Source organism: Lycium barbarum, chromosome 8, assembly GCF_019175385.1.
Source record: "Lycium barbarum isolate Lr01 chromosome 8, ASM1917538v2, whole genome shotgun sequence".
Taxonomy (NCBI): domain Eukaryota; kingdom Viridiplantae; phylum Streptophyta; class Magnoliopsida; order Solanales; family Solanaceae; genus Lycium; species Lycium barbarum.
In genome coordinates, this window is record NC_083344.1 from 131,225,647 (window position 1) to 131,247,759 (window position 22,113).

General features: G+C 35.0%; 3 protein-coding genes and 1 non-coding gene across 6 annotated transcripts; 3 read left to right on the forward strand and 1 right to left on the reverse strand.

Annotated features, from left to right (window-relative positions):
- The first annotated feature begins 591 nt into the window (after positions 1–591).
- LOC132607488 (mitochondrial carnitine/acylcarnitine carrier-like protein) lies at positions 592–5,066 on the forward strand. 3 transcript variants are annotated; one of them, XM_060321470.1, is made up of 4 exons: positions 593–852; positions 1,121–1,218; positions 3,208–3,607; positions 4,399–5,066. In XM_060321470.1, the coding sequence occupies exons 3-4, from the start codon at positions 3,216–3,218 to the stop codon at positions 4,898–4,900; spliced, it is 894 nt and encodes a 297-aa protein (XP_060177453.1). In that variant the 5' UTR covers positions 593–852; positions 1,121–1,218; positions 3,208–3,215; the 3' UTR covers positions 4,901–5,066. The 3 variants fall into 3 exon arrangements, with proteins under 3 accessions (XP_060177455.1, XP_060177453.1, XP_060177454.1); XM_060321471.1 differs by lacking the exon at positions 593–852 and adding an exon at positions 858–992; XM_060321472.1 differs by lacking the exon at positions 1,121–1,218 and having other exon boundaries at positions 592–852.
- Positions 5,067–6,357: 1,291 nt separating this feature from the next.
- LOC132608590 (U2 spliceosomal RNA) lies at positions 6,358–6,553 on the reverse strand. The gene has a single exon (XR_009570472.1). It is a non-coding gene; the product is annotated as a U2 spliceosomal RNA (small nuclear RNA).
- A 2,635-nt stretch (positions 6,554–9,188) lies between these two features.
- LOC132607489 (zinc finger CCCH domain-containing protein 49-like) lies at positions 9,189–15,229 on the forward strand. The gene is made up of 5 exons (XM_060321474.1): positions 9,189–9,406; positions 9,494–9,598; positions 11,940–12,209; positions 12,680–12,903; positions 14,151–15,229. Exons 2-5 carry the CDS (start codon positions 9,494–9,496, stop codon positions 14,983–14,985), a joined length of 1,434 nt encoding a protein of 477 aa, XP_060177457.1. The 5' UTR covers positions 9,189–9,406; the 3' UTR covers positions 14,986–15,229.
- Positions 15,230–16,337: 1,108 nt separating this feature from the next.
- On the forward strand, positions 16,338–17,369 carry LOC132608365 (probable protein phosphatase 2C 55). The gene has a single exon (XM_060322397.1). It carries the CDS (start codon positions 16,338–16,340, stop codon positions 17,367–17,369), a length of 1,032 nt encoding a protein of 343 aa, XP_060178380.1.
- Positions 17,370–22,113: the final 4,744 nt, after the last annotated feature.

Sequence of the window (22,113 nt, forward strand, 5' to 3'; positions counted from 1 at the left end):
TCTTCAGGAAAGGAGTTTGACTGAATTCTCCATCCTTAACAAGAAGTATTAAATTTACTTTTATTTAATTCGAATTAATTTGGCTTGTGAGATTCAAACACCCAAATGATTAAAAAAAGGAATAATAGCATTTTGGGTTCTTTTATTATTTGTAAATTCTGATTTTAATCCTTATAATATAAGAATCAACACATTTAACCTAGAATTAATTAAAACGTTTATTTTTTTTTATCCCTATATGGATAAATATGTCATATTTTGATTATTCTTATAACTATATCACCTCAAATATAGAATAATATTACAAGTTTACATAACACATTAAATAATTAAATGTTAGAACAATTAATAGTTCCAGTAAATTTATAAAATTAATAAAAAAAAATGAATCAAAAGTGCACACTTTCAATAATTATGAATTTAAATATACTTAGTAAATATTACAAAGACTAAACTTATAATATATCAAAGAAATTAAAAGTGGTAGTATTATATAAATTCTTTTTTCAACAACAAAGAAGGGAATATGTCAAAATCAATAGACACATATAGGTAATGGGGTTGGTGATTGTATATTTCCCTTTATAGAGAAAGAGTCACCCAAAATTATAGGAGCCTCCATCTCTCTCTCTCTCTCTCTCAAGATCTTCTTGTTAGAGGAGAGAAAAAGAGGCTGAAATTTGCTCAAAATTTGTGTCCTCATTTGCCCTATCCAATTTATTCCTATGATCTTTTAACTAGTGTAACATCTATTGTCCACCAAATTTCTAAATCCCATTATTGTCATTTTCTTGAATTCCCTTTATGTGGTTCTAGTTTACTTCAAGATTTTTAACTCATCAGATTTATCAGGTACATATTAGTCCACCTAGATACCATAGGAATTTTTTTATTACCTTAAACCTTATTATAGCTTTGTTAAAACTTTGAGAAAGGCTCCACCTTTAGAAAGTTGATGTGCCTGAAAATGGACATTGAGTGATACCCTTGTGGTATTTTTTTTTTTTTTTTTTTTTGTAATATCAAACACCTTTTGCTTATTCTTTTCCAATTACCAAATCTTGATGTACTATATATTTGCTATGTCTGTGTGATTGACTGATACATTGTTCTTATGTAGATTTCAGATTGCAACCCTTAGGTCTTGATATTAGTTTGGATGTTCATTTGATTGACTTGGTGGATATTCATTCATCTATAAAGAGGAACTAGCAAAGGGTAAGGCTTGTTATTCTTTACCAGAAGAATCTTTTATTAGCATAAAGCTTACAACTTTGTTGAAATGTGGAGAAAGTCTCTTACCTTTGGAAAACTAGAATTTAATTGTTGTGCTGAAAAATGGTCATGGAGTGAAAACGTTTGGTATAAATCAAAAAGTATGTAGCTTTAGAAGTTGATCTGATGGAAATGGACATTCAGTGATACACATTTGGTGTTTTTACTTTCTTATTTATATTAGAATCAGACCCTTTTACTTATGTGTTTCTGATTTTCCTTTCTGGGATTTGTTTCTCTATGCCATATCTTGATGTGCACATTTTTTCTGTTTGAGTAATTGACTGTTACATTGCTCATCTGTTGATTTCAGATTTCACAAAGATCTTGATATAAGTCTTGAATTTGTTTGGTTGGATATTTATCTTGTATAAAGGGAAATCAGCCAGGTTACGGCTTATTCTTTGATCAGAATTGTTGTTCTTGTATTAGTCTTTATCTAGACCCCGATCCCAATGTTTGTATTATTCTTTTTTAATATGTTATGGTTGTGCAAATTGGTCGTTTGTGGCTTAGGACTACTTTGAACTTTGAGGTGTTTGCTGTAATGTACGGTGGTGGATTTCTTTATAGTTAACAAAAGGAAAAAGGATTGCTTTTCCACTCTTCGAATATGTATTGTATAATTTTGCGTTTAGATTCCATAATTACGCTTTAGTTTTCTTGATATAGCTATTTACTTTTGGTGGTATTGGGTTTTATTCATGGCAATGCTTTTATGTTTTGAATATCTATCAGGTTTGACTATATACAGTCCACTAGAGGGTATTGCCTCCCCCATGGCTACTTGTCAGTAGCTTTGAAATCTGAGGCATTTGTGAATTGTGAATAACATAATAGTAGTTAATTTATGACACTGTCTGGCTCTGTTATATTTGATTTTAGAGTTTTCTACTGCTATCTGAAGAAGGGTATGATCACCACTATTGGTTTTCCATTTTTCTCCTCTTCTAGTACATGTCTTGAGTCCTTACATTTTAAGATGTTTATCAAGGGGAAGAAAAGTTGAGAACCAAAGGAAGAGATTCGTGTATATGTCTATTCTTTTTTTTTTTTTTGGTTAGACGATTTTACAGGGAGAAATTTGTTCCTTACTATGAATAAGCAAAACAATAATGGGATAGTACTGGAGTTCTAACTTGCTGTCTCACTCTTTTGTTTTGTCAGGCATGGTATGTAGATAATTTCTAGGCAAAAGCAGTTTGATCACTTTGGTTCTAAAGTAGCCGACTGTCATAGGACGCCAATGTCAAAATTATCTGACAAGTCAAATTGGCATACAGACTTTTGATCTGTTCTTTTACTGTCATTTGACATATGAGTTTCTGATTATCAGCGTGCCTCACGTCTGGAGGTGTAAAATTGTGAAGGATTTCATTTAGAAGAACTGTGCCTGGATTCTTTTTGGTGCTATGTACTCCCAAAAGTGCGATAGCTCCACAAATACCCAAGCTAGACTTTGTATTAAAACAAGGATATCTAGTTGTTTTTGCCATGTAGGTTCATGGTTATTGACTGCAGAGATTAATGATGTTCTTTTTTCCACTACACCAACATTTTAGCAGAAGTCTTCAGCTAAACAGTAATACTCCCTCCATCCGAATTTTATGTGAAGGTGCATGAGCGGGCACATAGTTTAAGAAAGAAAGGATGCCTTTTGAAACTTGTGGTCTAAAATAAGCTTTAGATATTTGTGACTATAAATCATCTCATTAAAGGTAAAATAGGAAGTTTGAAATTAAATTGTTACTAAATAAAGGTGTCAAAGAGTCACATAAATTGGGACGGAAGATGTAATCTACTCTTGCAATCCTCTCCTTCCCACCAAATCGTTCTTTTTGTACTATTTAGAATTTTAAACTGTCATTGCAATAGCCAATAGCATTACATTTAGACTGATTATTCTTTTTCCCTTTTGTTTTTGTGTTCCAGATTTTCCAATGGGTGATATAGCGAAGGATTTAGCCGCTGGGACTGTAGGCGGAGCAGCACAACTGATCGTTGGTCACCCTTTTGATACCATAAAGGTGAAGCTTCAAAGCCAGCCTACTCCACTTCCAGGTCAGCTTCCAAGATATTCTGGTGCTATAGATGCTGTCCGGCAAACAGTAGCCGCGGAAGGTGCCAGAGGGCTGTTCAAAGGCATGGGGGCCCCGCTTGCCACTGTGGCAGCCTTTAATGCTGTGCTCTTCACAGTGAGAGGTCAAACAGAGGCGTTCTTGAGGTCTGAACCTGGAGTCCGTCTTACTGTGAACCAGCAAGTCGTTTGCGGGGCTGTTGCTGGAACTGCTGTGTCTTTTCTTGCTTGCCCAACTGAGCTGATAAAATGCAGGTTTGCTTCTAATGCATTAAAACTAAAATGTAGTATATAATCTTGCCTTCACAAAGTTTCGCTCACTTGGCCAAACTGTATGATCAATGAACTTTAGATGTTTGCCATGCTGTATCCTTCCCTTCCTTTGAACTGGTGTATACATGTGCTGATAGGGCTGGCAAAATGGTTAAACAAAAAAGTAAGCATCCAATCCAACCCATTTATTGATTCTTAAAATTAGATCAAATATGGATATTATCCCTATTATTCACTACAAAATGGATATCCAGATGGGTAATATGGATATCCATATTATCAAATACTCATTTGTCTACTTGTTATCTTTCATGAGTTCTTGCTTTTTGATAGTGTAAACTTATTTTGGCTTTTACCTTGCGTTCTCACTCCGTATTATCTGCCGGTTATTTTACTTTTTTACCATGTTAAAGTAACCTGGTTTTTGTTTAACCCGTTTCTAACACGACCCGCCTTGCCGCTTTTATGATGTGCATTATACAATAATAATACCCAATGTAATACCATTGGGGGGGGGGGGGGGGGTCTAGGGAGGGTAGTGTACGCAGACCTTACCCTTACCTCGAAGAGTAGAGAGACTGTTTCCGATAGACCCTCGAATTAGGTAAAGCATTTCAAAGAAGTATGAAAAAGGGTCTCTATGATGTGCATCGTAGATAGAAAGAAAGCACATTTACTTTTCTACTTGCTGTTACCATTGCTTGGTCAATGATCAAAACTACAAGGGAACAACTTATACTTGGCAATTTAGTGGTTGAATTATATGAATGCAGATTGCAAGCCCAGGGAGCATTGGCAAGTGTAGGCTCAGCTTCTGTGGCAGTGAAATATGCAGGGCCAATGGATGTAGCAAGACATGTTCTTCGATCCGAAGGAGGTGTGGCCGGTCTCTTCAAGGGCTTGGGCCCCACCCTGGCACGTGAAGTACCCGGAAATGCTGCTATGTTTGGCATGTATGAATTGCTAAAGCAGTACTTTGCAGGAGGCACAGACACTTCAGGGTTGGGAAGAGGTTCTCTTATTGTAGCCGGTGGCTTAGCTGGCGGTTCCTTCTGGATCTCCGTGTATCCAACAGATGTCATCAAGAGTGTAATCCAGATCGATGACTATAAAAACCCAAAATTCTCTGGCTTTTTCGATGCTTTCAAGAAGATCTTGGCATCGGAGGGAGTCAAAGGCCTTTATAAGGGCTTTGGACCTGCTATGGGGCGTAGCATTCCCGCAAATGCTGCATGTTTCTTGGCATATGAGATGACTAGGTCTAGTCTGGGATAATTCATTGTTGATGGAGAAGGATTTCGACATTGTTATTGGTTATTCTTTGAACCTAACCTCTTCTGCTGAATTCTGTAAAAGTCTAGTTTAACTTCCAGAGCAACTGTGCTTTAAAGTTTTGAACCATTTTGTTCCACGGTAAAGAAATAAAATCTTTTCCAGTCCAGTAGCCTAGTTATTCAAATCTGTGATCACACTTTTGGGAAATTGTGGACAAGTAAAGCAGGGTTCTAAAACTTGTTTAGGCTAATAGCACAATGAAAATAGTTGATTATAGCATGCACTGTTCTAATGGCTCCATCTTCCAAAACTAATTGATTATAGCATGACCCGCTACTCAAATGACTGTCTTATAAAATCAAATTGTCTGCTCATAGCACCAGTGTTTTAAAAGGCGGGGGCGTAAGGCGAGACGTTTTATGTCTGCCTCAGCGAGGCGTAAGCCCCGAGGCACGAGGCGTAAGCCTCATGGGACTTTAATTTTTAGTATTTTATAAAATGATATAATTATAATAAATACTTTTAAATTGGTTAAATAACGTAAAAAATTGAAGAAAACAATAAATAAGTGATATATATATATATATATATATATATATATATATATATATATATATACATACACACACACACATATACATACTCCACCCCCACAAAAAAACTAATTAGAACAATCTATTATACGTACTTACAAGTATAAGTAACTGCTCGTTACTTTTTTGAGATAGTAGAAGACAAGATAAATAATTGGAAAAGAACATATATTAGGCATTCTAGCAATAAAAAAAGGTCTTGACTTTTAAATTTAATGTTTCAGTTCCTTTTTAAAATATTTGAGTAATTACATGTTGACTTTTGAAAATTTGGGCATTATACTAAGGACTTATTTAACAAATTTCGTTTTAGTTTGAAGAAGTTTTCTGGACTTACGCTCCAACAAAAAAAAACTCGCCCCAAACGCCTAGGCTTACGCCCCAACAAAAAAAAAACTCGCCCCAAACGCCTGAGCGTACGCCCCAAATTGCTGGGCGTACGCCTTTGGGGACTTGCGCCCCGACCCATCGCCCCGAGGCATTTTTGGTACGCCCCGCCCCGGGGCTCGCCTCAAAAACGCCTTTTAAAACACTGCATAGCACAATGAAAATAGTTGATTATGGCACAGCGCGCTGCTACAATGGCTCTTATATTTTTAAAACCAAATTGTTTACCGTCAGTTTAATGAAATTATGCCATGAAAGGAGAGAGTACTAGTAAGGAGCTTAATAATTAATTATTAGGAAATGAAGAAACTTGTTTTTCAGGCATAATAATTATTTACTTCATCTACTACTGAGATTTACAGTATTGTTAATGAATCATTTGAGTTTTAATACCTCAACTCCTGTGCTGGTGCTTTATTTTTTACACGAGTCATTCTTGAAAGTCTAAGCAAACATCGAAATATTGGACTTGATTTGGTGGGGTGCGCCAGGCCTGGGCTGTAGTGTAAGGCCTAGGCGACGCGTGAAGACCCAGGTAGCAAGCTACCTTGGTGAGTCTTCCCCCTTTAAAAATTGAGTTAATATCGTGTGAGTCGATGACTCACATATCAGATATTAAACTGATAAGAACAGATACTACACTTGATCTTAGCCAAAAGGCCGAGAAAGGTATGACATTTTAGGGAAACGGGCGTTTGTTTTTATAGCACCTCTCTGCTGTCTACCTCTTAACTTCTTCCGGTATGGGACAATTGGAACTCCACAACTCCTTTGCTTTCTTTGAAGCGTTAAAACATAATATTGAGTAAAGATAATATAGCTTGATAGCTGAGACCCAATTTAGAGTTACCAAACTAATTAGTGTGGCATAATTACCAAAAGAGTAGCATATATTATGAATAAAAAGTTATGTGCACTAGGTACTTACACAAGATGAATATACACAACATATATGTGTACATACATTTTTATCACTTAACTATGATTAATTAATGTATACTTCTATTACTGTAAATCACTCAACCGTAGTAAATTCAGTTGGTTTGGTGTAAATGTTGGAATATATTTACCAATATTATGTATATGTATCAACACCCTTTTTCCTATTAACATTTCCAATATTATAGAGTTTATAGAACCAAGTAAAAGTTTTCATGTGAACTTGTTAGTTTATGATCTTTTTTTTTTTTTTTTTTTTTCAATTAAATGCTTGATAGAAAGCTTACCATCATTTGCGTGAGTGGTGGCTTCGTTCTTTTAGGATTGTTGTTTCCATCTCATAACCTTGCTCTGGCTCTTTCTAAGTTTTCAACAACTTATTGATGTGTGTTATTTTGTCTATTCACACCTTCCAAATAGTCTAAAAATTCAAATAAAATATTTGGTAAATCAATTCATTTTGAATAAAGTTCGTAATGCATCATATATAGCCTTATAAGTGATAATAATCAGGATTTTTTTTTTATCATTCTTCCTTACCAGAAATGAGTTAAACTGCAAGTACGAGCCATGAGGATCATACAAGCCCACAATTTTTGTATTAAGAAAAAATAACTTCATCAATTTGGAGTTTTAGACTTCAAAGCAGTTCTTCTTCTTCTTCACACATTATCTCATAATCTAACCCACTATGTACCTCAGTAAATATTCATGAACTCATGATCTCATGCATGTTCTTATATAGCATTAGTACATGTTGAGCAATTTTCTTTTTTCATCACCATAATAACTCATATTTTGATTTCTTGACCAGCAAGGAGCAGGACTCTATACACTAATTTTTCAATATCAACACCTATACACTCTTCCAAATAGTTTGTTTTTTTGATAGAATTCCAAATAGATTTTGTTGTACCGTGATAATTTTTATTGCTCTGTTGTACAAAATAAAATAGTTGAACTTTTCGAAACCGTTCTAATCATTTTGGTTTCTCTTCGATTAATATTTAGCAATTTATTTTTGAAACATCATTGTAAGAGTCGTATATACAGTGGCAGAGCCACATGCATCCAAGGGATTTCAACCGACATCCCTTCGTCGAAAAATTACAATGTGTAAATACGTTAAAAGAACTTTTTTATGTATATATACTATGTGTTGAACACTCTTAATTTCGTCGTATATTTACTTTTTTATATTTTGACACCCCTTAGTAAAAATTCTAATTTCACCACTGTGTATATACTGTCATTAGGATGTATAATCTGTAATGAAAGATAATAACAAATTTTAATATAACACATAAAATATATATTAGGAGTATTATACTTTCGTTAACGCAAGTTGTGCACTTCCAACTCAGTAACAAATATTGTTCTATTGCTAGTCACAAATCTATAGTTCAAAATACATAAAATCTGAAAAAAATATAATGATTAACATCATTTGAATTTTCAAAGAAAAATATAGACTTGATATCACAAAGATATGAAGGGGGGGGGGGGGGGGGGGGGGAACTAAAACTTGGTAACTTACTGCTAAAAATGGCTGGAAGTAATTTAAGTTTAAATAATTGTAGTAGAGCAAGTTTGGGTGCTATATACTCCTTCCGTTTTAATTTTTGTACGGAGTTAAATCTTGTGATATTAAATTAAAAATAAATAAAATTATAAAAATATACTTTATTCTTGTAGTCGTAAATCTACTAGGTGCAAAATTGAAATTTAAGAGTTGCAAAAAATAAAAGAAACATTCTTTTTGAACTGATTAAAAAGGAAGTAATACAAACAAATTGAGGCAAAGAGAATAAAATAAATTTACTTAATTCAATTAATATTTTTTTTCAATTTTTATCATAATAAAATAAAGGGAAAATGGTCAAAAATGCCCCTCCACTTTGGGAAAAGGCTAAAAATATCCTCCGTTATCAATTTGGGTAAAAAATACCCCTCTCTTTTCAAATATCCTCCGTTATAAATTTGGGTAAAAAATACCCCTCCCTTTTCAAATATACACCTATCTTAACGGAAATTCCTAAATCTCCCAAAATAACCGGATTTCATTTTTAAACCACTTCATTTAAACCCTATCCAACTATATAAAAAACCCATACGTGACTAACCTGTTCTCGAGTACTACATTTGAAGCCACTAGACATAGAAGCGGGTAACCTATATGAGTTTTTTTTTATTTAGTCGGATCGAGTTTAAAGGGAGTGGATTTAAAAACGAAATCGAGTTATTTTGAGAATTTTTGTTAAGACAGAGATGTATTTAAAAATTTTAATGACGGAAGAAATATTTTTAACCCAAATTTGTATTCAATAATATTTTTAGCCCGTTTTCCCCAAAATAAAATATCCGTTTTTATCAACATGAGATTTTATTCTAAGAAATTTCATCAACGAATAGCGGAAATCCACTTGAAAAAGGTCTTCTTATCTGTCTTTGCCGGAAGGTTCTTCTCTCCGCCGCCAACCACCGACGGTTCCGCCGCCTCCAAACGTCTATATATATATATTGTTTTTGCTAAAGAGATTTTTACCGTTAAACTAACTTTCACTAAACCTAAAATTGCCTTAATCAGGTACTATTAATTTCTAACCTGTTTCAGATTTCAAATAGTACTAAAAGAGCTTGTAATGAGCTGTTTTCAAATTTATTGATTTTGTAGATGGCACATAGGTTGTTGAGAGATGCAGAGGCAGATGGATGGGAAAGATCTGATTTCCCTATTATTTGCGAGTCCTGTCTTGGTGACAGTCCATACGTCCGAATGGTAATTTTTTCATTCAATTTTTGTTGTTGTTGTTGTAAACCTCGTAAATGGTCTTAGGGTTTGTTATTGGAAGTTATAATAATCTCTAGTGGTTTTGGTTGCCAATTGAAAAGAGATAATGGTGAATAAATTTTTAGCGAGTTCCCGTTTCATACCTGAACTATCTAGTTGATATTTCAGGTAGGAAAAGGGAACAACTGATAGTTTACCTAATAAGCTTCGAGATGTGTTTTTTATTGTTGTAAAGCTTGTGAATGGTCTTGTAGGGTTTGTTATTTTTCTCGTGTACTTTTTTGAAGCAGAATTGAGGGTGTGTTTGGTATATGACAAAAGATGTATTTCAAGAAAATATTTCTCGGAAATTAAGTGGTTTTCCTAGTCATTTTTTTTGTGTTTGGTAGGGTAAGTTGGAAAATGTCATTTTAAGAGCATTGGATGTTCAAAGCGAAATACGGTGAGGGTTTTGAATTCGGAGTGCAACTTCTGGTGGTGGGGGTAGAAGGGGTTTGGGGGTGGGAGTGGCTTTGGGGTAGCTAGGGATAAGGTGGAGGAGGGGGGGTATGTTGGTGTGTTTTTATCGATTCAGAAAATGTTTTCCCTCAAATTTCTAAGGAAAATATTTTTGTTGTTGTAAAGCTCCTGAATGGTCTTAGGGTTTGTTAAAGGGGGGGGGGGGGAGGGATTTACGCTCTATGTTTACTGGGAGAAAATATTTACATGCTTTAGCCCATATTTTGCGTTTGTTACCTGATTTAGCCCATATATGAGTATTATATACTTCTGTACAAGGTTGATACATTATGATTTATGTATAATGCTTTCCCCCCGGTATAATTTTCTATAATACCATTGTTTATTGGGCTGCAGGGTGTAATATTTTATGTTGGGCTGTATATTTTTGAAAATTTCCCTTTCTCTTTTCTCGTGTAACTTAGAAGCAGAACTGGAAGTTATTGTAATTTCTAATGCTTTTGGTTGTTGACTGCAAATTGAAAATTTACTTGAGTAAAGTTTTCATATTTGCATTGCTCCTATCTGCTATTGAGGTGGAAGTTTAGAAAACTTTACTCACGAAGAACTTGAGAAATTTTCTGGTTGTAGTTAAAAATTAGGTGAATATAGGTGTCGTGAATTTTGTTGGATTGATTCGTTTATTTTATGCTTCTTTTTAAAGAAGAGGAAATAATTCTCTCCTTTTTCTCTGTCTCTCTGCAAATGAAATGGAAAATATTGAGAGAGAGAAGCAAAGGAAGAGCCAAGGAGGTGAAGAGAGGGATGTACAGCTGGCTTTCAATTGGGCCCGGTGTTCTGGTTACCATTCTTGGGCCCACAGTCAAGTTTGATATATCCTATCTGCTATTTAGGTGGAACTGTAGAAAATTGTATTTGGCAAAGAACATGAGTAGGTTTAGCCTTTTAGGTGAATATAGGTGCAAAGAGGCTAGAGCAGATGAATATTGAGGATTGATATAGCCAACAGTAAAGTTTGTGATTGAGGCGTAGTTGAATGAGTGGTTGATTGATATGGTTTTAGGTGAATATAGAAATGTTACTTTTGAATATATCTAAAATTCAGAAGTTTTGGGTGGATTTTTAAGAATTCTGGAGAATCATTTATTTCAAATACCCCAATATTATTAATACAGTAGGAATAAATAATGATTAGTAATTGTAGAAATATTGGTATTTCATTGTACAAATTAAATAAACAAGGGTGCTTTTGTTGAAGTTTAAAAGGGTAAAGTCTGCCATTTTATCAATCTTGAAATATCACAGTCCGATTCCTAATTGTATGGTTCTAAGTGATATGTAATATTTGTTAGCTTTCCTTAAGAATGTGAAATGTGTGAAGGATATGGTTGGATCCTTTGGTGAAGGAAGCAACTTAGTTTCTTTCAAATTCCTAGGTAAGATGCGCGTTAGATTTGTTCTGCAGGAAACACTGTTAGCCTTTTTGTAAGGACTGTTAATTCTGGTAGCGTTTATTTAATTGCTTGGCTTTGAGCAAGTTCAGGAAACTGTATTTTAAATTCCATTCATGCATAAGCAAGCGTGACCACTTTCATCAGAATCGTTGTGGCTGTCTCAAAGAGCTCTTTGTTTGGACCTTTATCTACCTACTGCTTCTCCTGATTCACTGCTACCGTTGGCACATTGTTGCGATGTTGACTCGCTTCGTACAGTTTTAGGAATTAATTTCTTGCTTAAAGAGTATCTCCAGTTTGACAGTAGAATCAGTCTGGTGTCTGACTTTGTTTTGGTTTCAGCTGCACGTCCTTTACTTTAATTCTTTTTCCAATTTCACTATCTGATGTTTGATCTTGTTATGGTTGTCATACAGACAAAAGCAGATTATGACAAGGAGTGTAAGATCTGCACGCGACCCTTCACAGTGTTCAGGTGGAGGCCTGGTCGGGATGCAAGATACAAAAAGACTGAGGTCTGTCAGACCTGCAGCAAATTGAAGAATGTTTGTCAAGTTTGTCTGTTGGATCTTGAATATGGTTTGCCAGTTCAGGTCCGAGACACTGCTCTCAGTATCAACTCAAATGATGCCATCCCGAAGAGTGACGTAAATAGAGAATATTTTGCAGAGGAGCATGACCGCAGGGTATGTGATTTACTAACTGGAAGCTCAATTTTTAGTTATGAATGAAATGATTTTTAACTAATTGCTTGCAGGATTATTTAATTTACTTATACATAAATAAGGACAATGAAATATTTCGCTGAAGCTTTTGGCCCCTCTTCTTTTTGTTTTTTCTAAACTGAATTACTTTCTTAAAGAGGACATACTGCAAAACTACAACAATTTAATTGATGAGTTGCCAAATCATGAGCTGAAACTCTCTTTTAAGTCGAAATTTTGGCAATGTCGAGACTGTTTCTAGGTCCCTGTCCAAATCTTGCTGGGAACTACTAAGGGATGAGCTGCAGTTTTAGATTAAGAGAAGAAATTAAACCTGGTGAAACCAAGTATTTAAAACTTAAAAGAAGCACCTCAACAAAAAAAGCTGATGTTTATGATTTTTTTCTTTTTTCTTGGTTTTCCCCAAAGTAACTGTTAGTTCTTTTTACCAGGCAAGAGCTGGTATTGATTATGAATCTTCATATGGGAAAGTCCGTGCAAATGATACTATCTTGAAGCTTCAAAGAACAACTCCATACTACAAGAGAAATCGGGCACATGTTTGCAGTTTCTATATACGTGGTCAATGTACAAGAGGTTTGGAATGTCCTTACAGGCATGAGATGCCTGAGACAGGGGAGTTGTCACAGCAAAATATTAAAGACCGTTACTATGGGTATGTCGTTCTGACTCTTTGTTGCTGATGTGAAATTTCTTCTCTTTCCATTGATGCTCATATGTCTGTATTTATATGTTTGTAATAGGATTTCTGATCTTAAGTTTAGCGATTGGGGTGAGAGAAGGGTGGTTCACTCTTCTGTTGATATGTCCATGAAGGCTGACTAGTCTCTGTAATATGCCATCTTCTTTTTCTTAGTTGCTATACTAATATAGGATGAAGGCTAGAGTAGTGTGCATGACCACAAAGATATTATAAAATAGTATGTTGGCACAGCAAGTGGTATAAAAAAGGGAAATGACCTGGAGCTTACATATCCTCGTTTATCATGTAAGAAAGGAGAAGTACAACTACTTTGAGTAAAATGTATCAATGTGGGAAGGCGGTAAGTTGGACTTGGTCAACTGACTCAGGATGTGAATAGCTTGTCTTGAGTTGCTTTTCTACCCTCATTGAAATCATAAATAAAATCATATATGAACATGTAAATTTACCTCAGATCTGAAATTTAAGTCCTGCTGTCAATATATTATAATAACTTTTCATAGTTTCTACAGCTAAAAAATGCTGATGTGGTGTAATTACTTCTCTGCTACTGGCAGTCTTCATTCCTATACTTTATCAGTGGCTTATTCCTTTCTGGTTTTTTATTCCCCTCCGCTTGTATATGGGTTTACCTCATTTAGATATCTTTAGATGCTGTGCTTTTTCAAATCCCTAATGGAAGTTTAAAAAGAAAATTTTGGGTGAATGCTTTTTCATGTATTTGAGGTTCGAATAAAAGCTGTAGGATTGCCGGAACTAGCAAGGGTCCTTGTTACAACCCTGTCAACTCGATGGTTATCGACATAAATAATTTAGATACATAACTCTAGAAAGATACCATTTTCCTCATGACCAATCAATGAAATACTTGATGCACTTTTGATATCACCTTACCATGTATCTCCATGATTACATGATTGCAAGGCTGATTATGGCATCTATTTGCTGGTCACTTTTCTTTTGCTTACCCTCATTGTCTTCGTTAGAAGGAATCCATGTATTTGTAATCCAGTAATACTGTGATTTGTGGACTGTGGTGTCCATAAATTGTTTGCTATATATATATTTTGTCCTCTTTTACAGAGAGCTATTTATCCTACATTGTTCTCCAACTTAAAGTTGAGGAAATGATTTGTATTACTATCTGGCTGTTCTGGACTGACTAAATTTTCACTGTACTGTACCTGAAATGCTTGCAGAGTCAATGATCCAGTGGCTTTAAAGCTACTTAATAAAGCAGGTGAAATGCCTTCATTGGAGCCTCCGGATGATGAGAGCATTAGAACCCTCTATGTGGGTGGTGTGGATGCAAGAATCACCGAACAGGACCTTAGGGACCATTTTTATGCACATGGCGAAATTGAGTCCATTAAAATGGTGGTCCAGCGTGGTTGTGCTTTCGTAACTTACACGACTAGAGAAGGTGCAGAGAAGGCAGCTGAGGAACTCTCAAACAAGCTGGTGATAAAAGGCCTGAGACTGAAGCTACTCTGGGGGAGACCTCAAGTTCCCAAGCCAGAGTCCGAGGTTTCTGATGAAGCAAGACAGCAGGCTGCTTTGACTCACAGTGGATTGTTGCCTAGAGCAGTAATATCACAGCAGCAGAATCCACCTCTTCAGCCACCAGGCACTCACGACCAACCCCCATCTGCGCCTTACTTCAACATACCCCCGATGCCTCAGCAAAACAGACCATATTATCCATCAATGGATCCACAAAGGATGGGTGCCGTAGTAGCATCCCAGGACGGGGCTTCTAGTTCAACTACAGGATCTGGTCCTGGTGAAAATAAGAGCGGTTCTGAGAATCAACAAGGGCAACGTTATGCATATCCACCTGGAGGGCCACCACCTCAAGGTCAAATATACCCACCTTATTATCCACCCTATGGGTATATGCCACCACCTCCTCCACCTTATCAACAGTATCTTCCTCCGCATTATCAAGCTACAGCACCCCCGCCACCTGGTGGTCAGCAAGCAGCACATCAGCAGACGCCTCAGCCAGCAACAGCAGCCACACAACAGCCTTGATCTTGGCAGTATTGTCAAGGATCTGCAATGGGGTGAAGAATCAATGTAAACGTGCAGCCATTTTAAATCAAGTGGCGATTCGGTTGTGCCAGATGAAAATTTTTGGTGTTAGGTTTCTCGTCTCTGCCAACCTTTCAAGTTTCAATTTGCTACACTACGACATCATTTAAACCTTTCAGCATTTGAGCAAATTGCATTCTGCTTCTTTTTCCCTCTTTTAAAAAGTTCCCCGCTGTTTTATGAATTCTACACTAGTGCGAGGCATATATACATGTGCATTGTGCATAAGCGCGCCTTGCTAAGCATTGTACGCGTGAGCTTATCTGCGTTTTCATTCTTGGTAGACAGCATGTACACAATGATCAATGAAAGTTTAGGACCATCGCCATCCTAACTGAACGCAGTTAGCTAACCATTTTGTTATAGATCTGTAGCTAGGAAATTTATTTCTCCGCCCATAAGGAAAATTCCCATGAAAGAAATACTTTTATTTGCTAGAATGGTAATGTATTTAAAATTTTAAACCTCATGTAGTTATGGGGTTGTATAATCTCTTGAGAAATTAAAGTAACTATTGGAAGAGTGGTGCTTGTTTTGCAATAGATGTGAGTGTACAAGTATTAGAGATAAATTTGCATGGAACGCATCCTATTTTTCAAGCGAAGTTAATGCAGGACTACTTCTAGCCGTTTAGATTTTGGGAACGGAAGGTAAAATATACATATAAAAAAAAAAAAAAAAACTTTTAAATGAGTCGAGCAACTAAAAGTTATAGATAGTGGCAGAGCAAGGAATTAAAAAATAAAAGTAGACTTGTATAGTGAGTAAATACGATAATTAAGTTATCAAGGAAATTCAACTATTTATATATCAATAAGAGAATTTGTATGCGCCCTACTTTACGATGAGGTGATTCAATTAGCCATAGGTATACCACTGATCATAATTACTCATAATTTTCTGTTATTATGCACACACGTATACTACTAATAATGGAAATTCTATATAAATAAGTTACAAGCAATCAGAATTTTTTATTTTTTTTTGCTTGTTAGATTTTTTTTTTTTTTTTTTTTTAAGTGAAGGGGTAGAATTACCGTTCTGATAGTTTCCAAAAATTGCAAGTCCATTTACGTATTAGTTTCCAAATACTTTTGTTTAACCAAACCTATTCAACTAGGATTAATAATTACTACGCGTATCTTCTAAATTCCATTTAATTAGTTTCCAAGAACTGTTCTTCCATAACCTATTAGAACTAGGATTACAACTTTTATATATCTTAGTAACCCTTCCATCAGTACATTCATCACCCCATATTTTACTTACCAAAATTTTTCAATCAACACACAATGGCTGCATGCATATCATCATTAGTTCATGATCAATATTCTTCCAAGCAGTTCCATGAAGTTTTCAAGTTGCAGCACAAGAGGTACTTCGACTTTTCTTCTTATGAAATTAATGATCCACTGGCAAATATTCATAGCAACAAGAGACTCAAATTTAGTCATGATGCTGATCAAGACTTGAGTTTTTCAATCAACACATCATTAGGTCATATTGATCAATATTCATTCAAGAAAGTAGATGAATGTGAGGAGAGACTGGAATTTAGTACTAGTAACAAATTACCATGCCTAAAAATGGTGGCTGGATCTTTATACTTACCCAAAGAAAATCCAAACAAACCACTAGGTGAAGATGCACACTTTATTCATGAATTATACCAAACTATTGGTATCGCTGATGGCGTTGGTGGATGGGCAAAAAAGAGAATTGATGCTGGAATTTACGCAAGAGAGCTTATGTCAAATTCAATTATTGCCATAGATAATAAGGAACCAAAGGGTCATGTGAACCCTAAACGAGTTCTTCAAGAAGCTTACAAAAACACAAATTCTGAAGGATCGTCTACAGCTTGTATTATAACCTTAAACTCCAAGAAAAATACTGTATGTGCTGCTAACGTTGGCGACAGTGGATTTTTCCTAATTAGGAAGGGGAAAATTATATACAAGTCGCCTATACAACAACATGAGTTTAATTATCCGTATCAATTGGGGAATAGTAAGGATAATCCTAGCGTTGCTCAGGAGATGGAATTAAACGTCGAAAAAGATGATATTTTGATCGTTGGAACGGATGGGATGCTTGATAATATGAATGAAAGTGAGATTGAGGAAATTGTTCAAAGAGGGATGGATAAGAAGTTGGAGGCAGATGAGTTGGCTAGTCAAATTGGAAACATAGCATTGTATAATTCATTTGATAGATTTGCAGACACACCATTTGCAAGAGCAGCTGACAGGGAATGGCTTAGTCAAATACATAAAGGAGGAAAGGTTGATGACATTACTGTTATTGTTGCTTATATTCAATGATTCATTCGACAAAAAAATTCAATTTCGATGGAGCAGAAAAGTGGAGATTATAAAGCACTTGTTTAGATAGTAGCAAATTTTGTATAGAAGAATATGAAGCGGAAAATGTAATCAATGTGCGATTTAGTCTAAGTTGCAGAATTACTAATTCTTTATTAAGAATTCGAGCTGTAATCTAGTGATCGATTGATTGGAGTTTGCAAATAATAATTGTACGTTCGAATTTCTCATTACATCTTTTGTCCACACAATAACATCTGTCGTGAACAACTTAGTAAATAGATCTGTGTGATGCTGGAAGTTATTTTGCTTTGCTTTAAAATGCTTTGTAGTGTTTGGTTGGTGAGTGAAAAGTAATATTCGAAAGATATATATAGTGTTAAAGATTAATAATGATATTACCAAATTATATACTACCTATTTTTTTTTTTTGAAATTATTTAATATTACGATAGATAATGTATTACTGATGGTTGAAACAAGTGATATGAAATTAAAAGTTACTAATATAATTATAACAAAGATAACTTTCGACTATAAAAAAAGATAATATTTCTCATAAAACTGACTTCCCTTGTACTAAATAAATGAACATCTCCTTCTAATTTTCATTCCCCATGCCGAATGAAAATTCGAAACAGCCTATATATAAGCACATACATCAAATTGTTCATTCGAAATATGATACACATCAACTAGTATTTGTATTCAAGCGTCAAACGGGACCAGCACCACCAGCCGGCCAATTAGCATAGTCGTTAATAGTAACAAACAACTACTAATACTAATATAATATAACTCAAAGATCACTCAAAAACATAAGATAATAAGAGTGCTTTTTCCAAGCAGTTATATATAAACCTCTATGCAAATCTTTGTGTTTGATATATATCTAGGCCAATTATTTAGCGTTCTCCTTAATTCAATTTAGGCAATATGGCAAAATGGAGTGTTATTGTGATACTTGCCTTCCTTATTGTTCTTTCATTGCTGTCTGAATGTTCTGCAGATCATTCAGTCCCAAATAAGTATAGTAATTGGGAAAAGAGTAATTACACAATTAGAAGGCTAATGCGTTGCCGTTGCGCTGCCTGCTTCTGTGATTTCTCTAGTTGCTAATTAATCACTACTTACACTTAATTATATATATGGTCAGCTTATCTATTAAGGTCGATATATTCACTCCTCTATTTTTTACAGTACTTTCTTTTTTCATGCTACTACTGTTCAATAAATAAAGGATGAGTTCTTATTAAAATCATCTCTATGTGGTGTTGTTCTACTTCTACCAGCTTTAATTTAAGGTGAAAAGCATCAATCTGCTGTTTGATGATATATAAATAAATAAACACTCCTATTTCTTGCATCTATATAGATTGAGTACTTCCAGTTATTTTGTCACAAAAAAGGCAGCTGATGTTGTGGCAATGCCATTATATATATATTATTTTCAGTTGTCACAACTGGTAAAACTTGTAGGGGTGGCAACAATCAAATCAAGCAAAATTTCATAACCGCACTGGTTTATATGCCCCCTTCTCCCACCCAGCTTAATACTAGAATCGAGAATTGGAAATAGACTAGAAATGACATCTATTATGCCGATAATATATCGAATTTCTAAAGAAAATCGTTATTGATGTTTCAAGATATATAATAGTAGAGTTCTGTGTCTTTCTCTATCACCCGAAAATACTCTTTCTTGACGAGATGCAAAATGGATTCTCGTCTTCGAATGACCATATATTGGAATAATGATAATTCTCGAGTTCTGTTTGACTAACAAGAAAAAAGATCTTATGAAAATTCAACATTTTCGAGCCTCCCCGACCCGGTATGAGATTATACTTTGAGAAGTAGAACGATTCTTGGGTTTCTAATTGGTAGAATATCTCTAGACAATCCAAAGAAACTCAAATCATTTAAGGAAGGAAAGTTCTTTTTTCAAAAGTGAGAACTTCTCTCCTGTAGAACTTGTAGTTCTCTCCTACAGAGAACTTCTTTTATATTTCCTGAATAGGTACAACTGTTCAGGAACTTTTTCCAACAGTTGTGTCCTTTCTTTTTAACTTAAACTAAATATATAACATAAATATATTTATTTAATATTTATTATTTATTATTTAAATGGATCCGTGTTGACCCACATGGGTGACCCGAATCCAATTTCCTTCAACTCGGACTCTATTGCCTGAATTAATTCTAGCAAAACAACCATAGTGTCATTGTTAATAATTGATCTTTAAGGTATATTGTTACCGGAAGATTTGATTGTTAATGATCTAATAACATGATCACATTTCTCCTTATCGTAACTGATCATACTTTGCTTTACCAGAATAAATGAAGTACGAATAAGCTTGTTCATTCATTGCTTAAACACGGTTCACTAATATGTCTCGTCACCTTAAGTTTTAACTGCTAAGGAAAGTGCTTAGTAAGGTGTAAACATCAGGTGCGATGAAGTATTTACCGTGAATAGACTTATAAAATGCTCTAACATTGTTAAGTTTGTGGGCCTGACTGTTAGGGTTGCAAGGGGTGACAGTAAACTGATTGTAAGTTGTAGCTGATCTTGTGTAGAGAAAAGTCTGACATTTAAATAGAAATTCATAGAGGGATAGTGTTATATCCCATATTTTCATACATTGAGACGTTTTAAACTAAACGTGACAAGTTAAAGACAAGACTATTTTAAGATACGAAGTAGAGATTTTAACTTCCGGTTTCGTTTCAAGTCATAATTTAACTACAATTTCGTTTGGCATTGATATATTAATGGAAAATTGGGATTAAACTAACCATAAGTGGGATTGGGAACAAAAAAAATCTGCCCATATTTTTTTCCATGTGTAGCCGTGTAGATTAGTGCCATGGTCAAAGGTTATTGACCCAAGATTAGTGTGGTACACATGTCCAAGTTTTGTAGGGAATACACATAGTGAAAAATCTGATTCACTCCACAACTCACTACATCATTTCAACACTTACAAGTTAAGAACACATAGAGAGAGAAAGGGAAACTCCTGACCTAGAGCTAGCCGAGAGTGAGGTCCAAATTTTCTCCAAAAAAAAAAAATCAGTTTTCTTCCTCAAATCAACTCCTCATTTAGTGTACAAGAATATGTAGTAGTTGTTGAAACGAAACAAAGAAGTGTAGCACCTCAATAGTGTTGAAGATTCGGCCAAAGTGAAGAACAAGATTGTAAGGTAAGAATGCTTATTGTTCTTGTGTTTCATGACGATTTGAATGTATAGTTCATGCATGTTGTTGTTGGATTGTTGTTGTAGTTGAAGTAGAGAGTTAGCCATGAGTATTGGTGAAGTCATGGCTGATTTCATTTTGCTTGTATTGTTGATGAATTGAATATGTATCAACATAGGTAAATGAACAAAGATTGTAGAAGTTTGTTTGTGATGTGGCATGTTGGATATTGGACTGTTTTTCTAAAAATTAAAATGAGCCGTGTGTTTAAGACTCTAATGAAATCATGTTTAATCTTCTTGTACATGTATTGGAAATGGATTGAATGTGTTGTAGTTTGGATAAAAGGATGAAAATCATGAAGTTGTTGGAATAGTGTTGAAGCCGTGTAAAGGGACTGTTTTAGGGGAGATTATGGACTGTTTTGTGTCACATTTTGATTGTTGTTGTTATGAACATTGTGGTGTATTGTATGCATGTTGAATATGTGAATTAAGGTGTTAAAGAAATGAATTATGTTGAAGCAAACAAGCAGTCCAAAACAGTGGACTGTTTTAGTGCTAGAAGTGAATTTGTATGTGTTGAGTGTTGATTCTTGTTGTGAACGTTTAGTGAAAGTGAAGTGCAATGATTCAGGTCGAAATTAGAAGGATTTGTGGGCTGTTATAAGAATGGAAATGATGCTAAAATAGTTCCAAGAATCATGAAAGTAATGTCATTAAACATGTTGCGTCATTGTAAGGTTTTAGTGTCGACAATGTAGCTATTCGTGTACGAATTTGGTGATATATTTATCGTGTGACTGCTGGTCGTATTTTACTGAAATTATATGAAATGAAGACATGAAATAATGTGTAAGAATCATATGTGGTTTGCTTGGTATGTTCGTAAACGTTTGCAAGAATTCCGGACACCTTTATGTTGTTGGTTAGGGACTGTTTTGGGCGTGTTGATTGGTTAGGGACTGTTTTGGGCGTGTTGTGGTTAGGAACTGTTTTGGAAATGTTGTCTTCTTTAAATTGGAAAGACTAATGATAGTTAAGAATATATATTGTATTTACGTTGTTTGGGTTGTTGTAAAGTTGTTACACGAAAACGTTAAGGCTACGGATTATTAGGAGTAACTTGAGAATGTAGTAGCCGTATGTGAATCGTTATGGAATGTTGTATTTGGAATGTTATGTGGGCTGTCCGGATTGGTATTGAACATATGATTATTGATGTTGGATTGGTTGTATGTAGTTGGTTTGAATGCGAACGAAACGTCGTTTAAACGTTAGAAAGGGATTGTGAGTGTCAAAATATGTATTAAATTCCTTTGTAGACTAATTGTAGCTCTTGATATCTTGATATAGGATAAGTGTTATTGGGCAGCAAGTACAAGTATAATACGACTAAACGCTAAAGGTATGTAAAGCCTATTCCTTCTTTCTTTTGGCATGTCCTAGACGTAAGTATGAAATGATATGAACCTTGGGGTAAACTCTACTCTCTAGTTCCAAGCATGATTTGTGATTCTTTCATTCTGTAATGTTATTG

Bases quoted from the DNA above. Each gene is read 5' to 3' on its own strand.
- LOC132608365 (XM_060322397.1), top strand. From the start codon at position 16,338: ATGGCTGCATGCATATCATCATTAGTTCATGATCAATATTCTTCCAAG.
- LOC132607489 (XM_060321474.1), top strand. From the start codon at position 9,494: ATGGCACATAGGTTGTTGAGAGATGCAGAGGCAGATGGATGGGAAAGA. The intron at 9,599-11,939 runs GTAATTTTTTCA...GTTGTCATACAG, and splicing joins ACAGTCCATACGTCCGAATG to ACAAAAGCAGATTATGACAA. The intron at 12,210-12,679 runs GTATGTGATTTA...TCTTTTTACCAG, and splicing joins CAGAGGAGCATGACCGCAGG to GCAAGAGCTGGTATTGATTA.
- LOC132607488 (XM_060321472.1), top strand. From the start codon at position 3,216: ATGGGTGATATAGCGAAGGATTTAGCCGCTGGGACTGTAGGCGGAGCA. The intron at 3,608-4,398 runs GTTTGCTTCTAA...ATATGAATGCAG, and splicing joins ACTGAGCTGATAAAATGCAG to ATTGCAAGCCCAGGGAGCAT.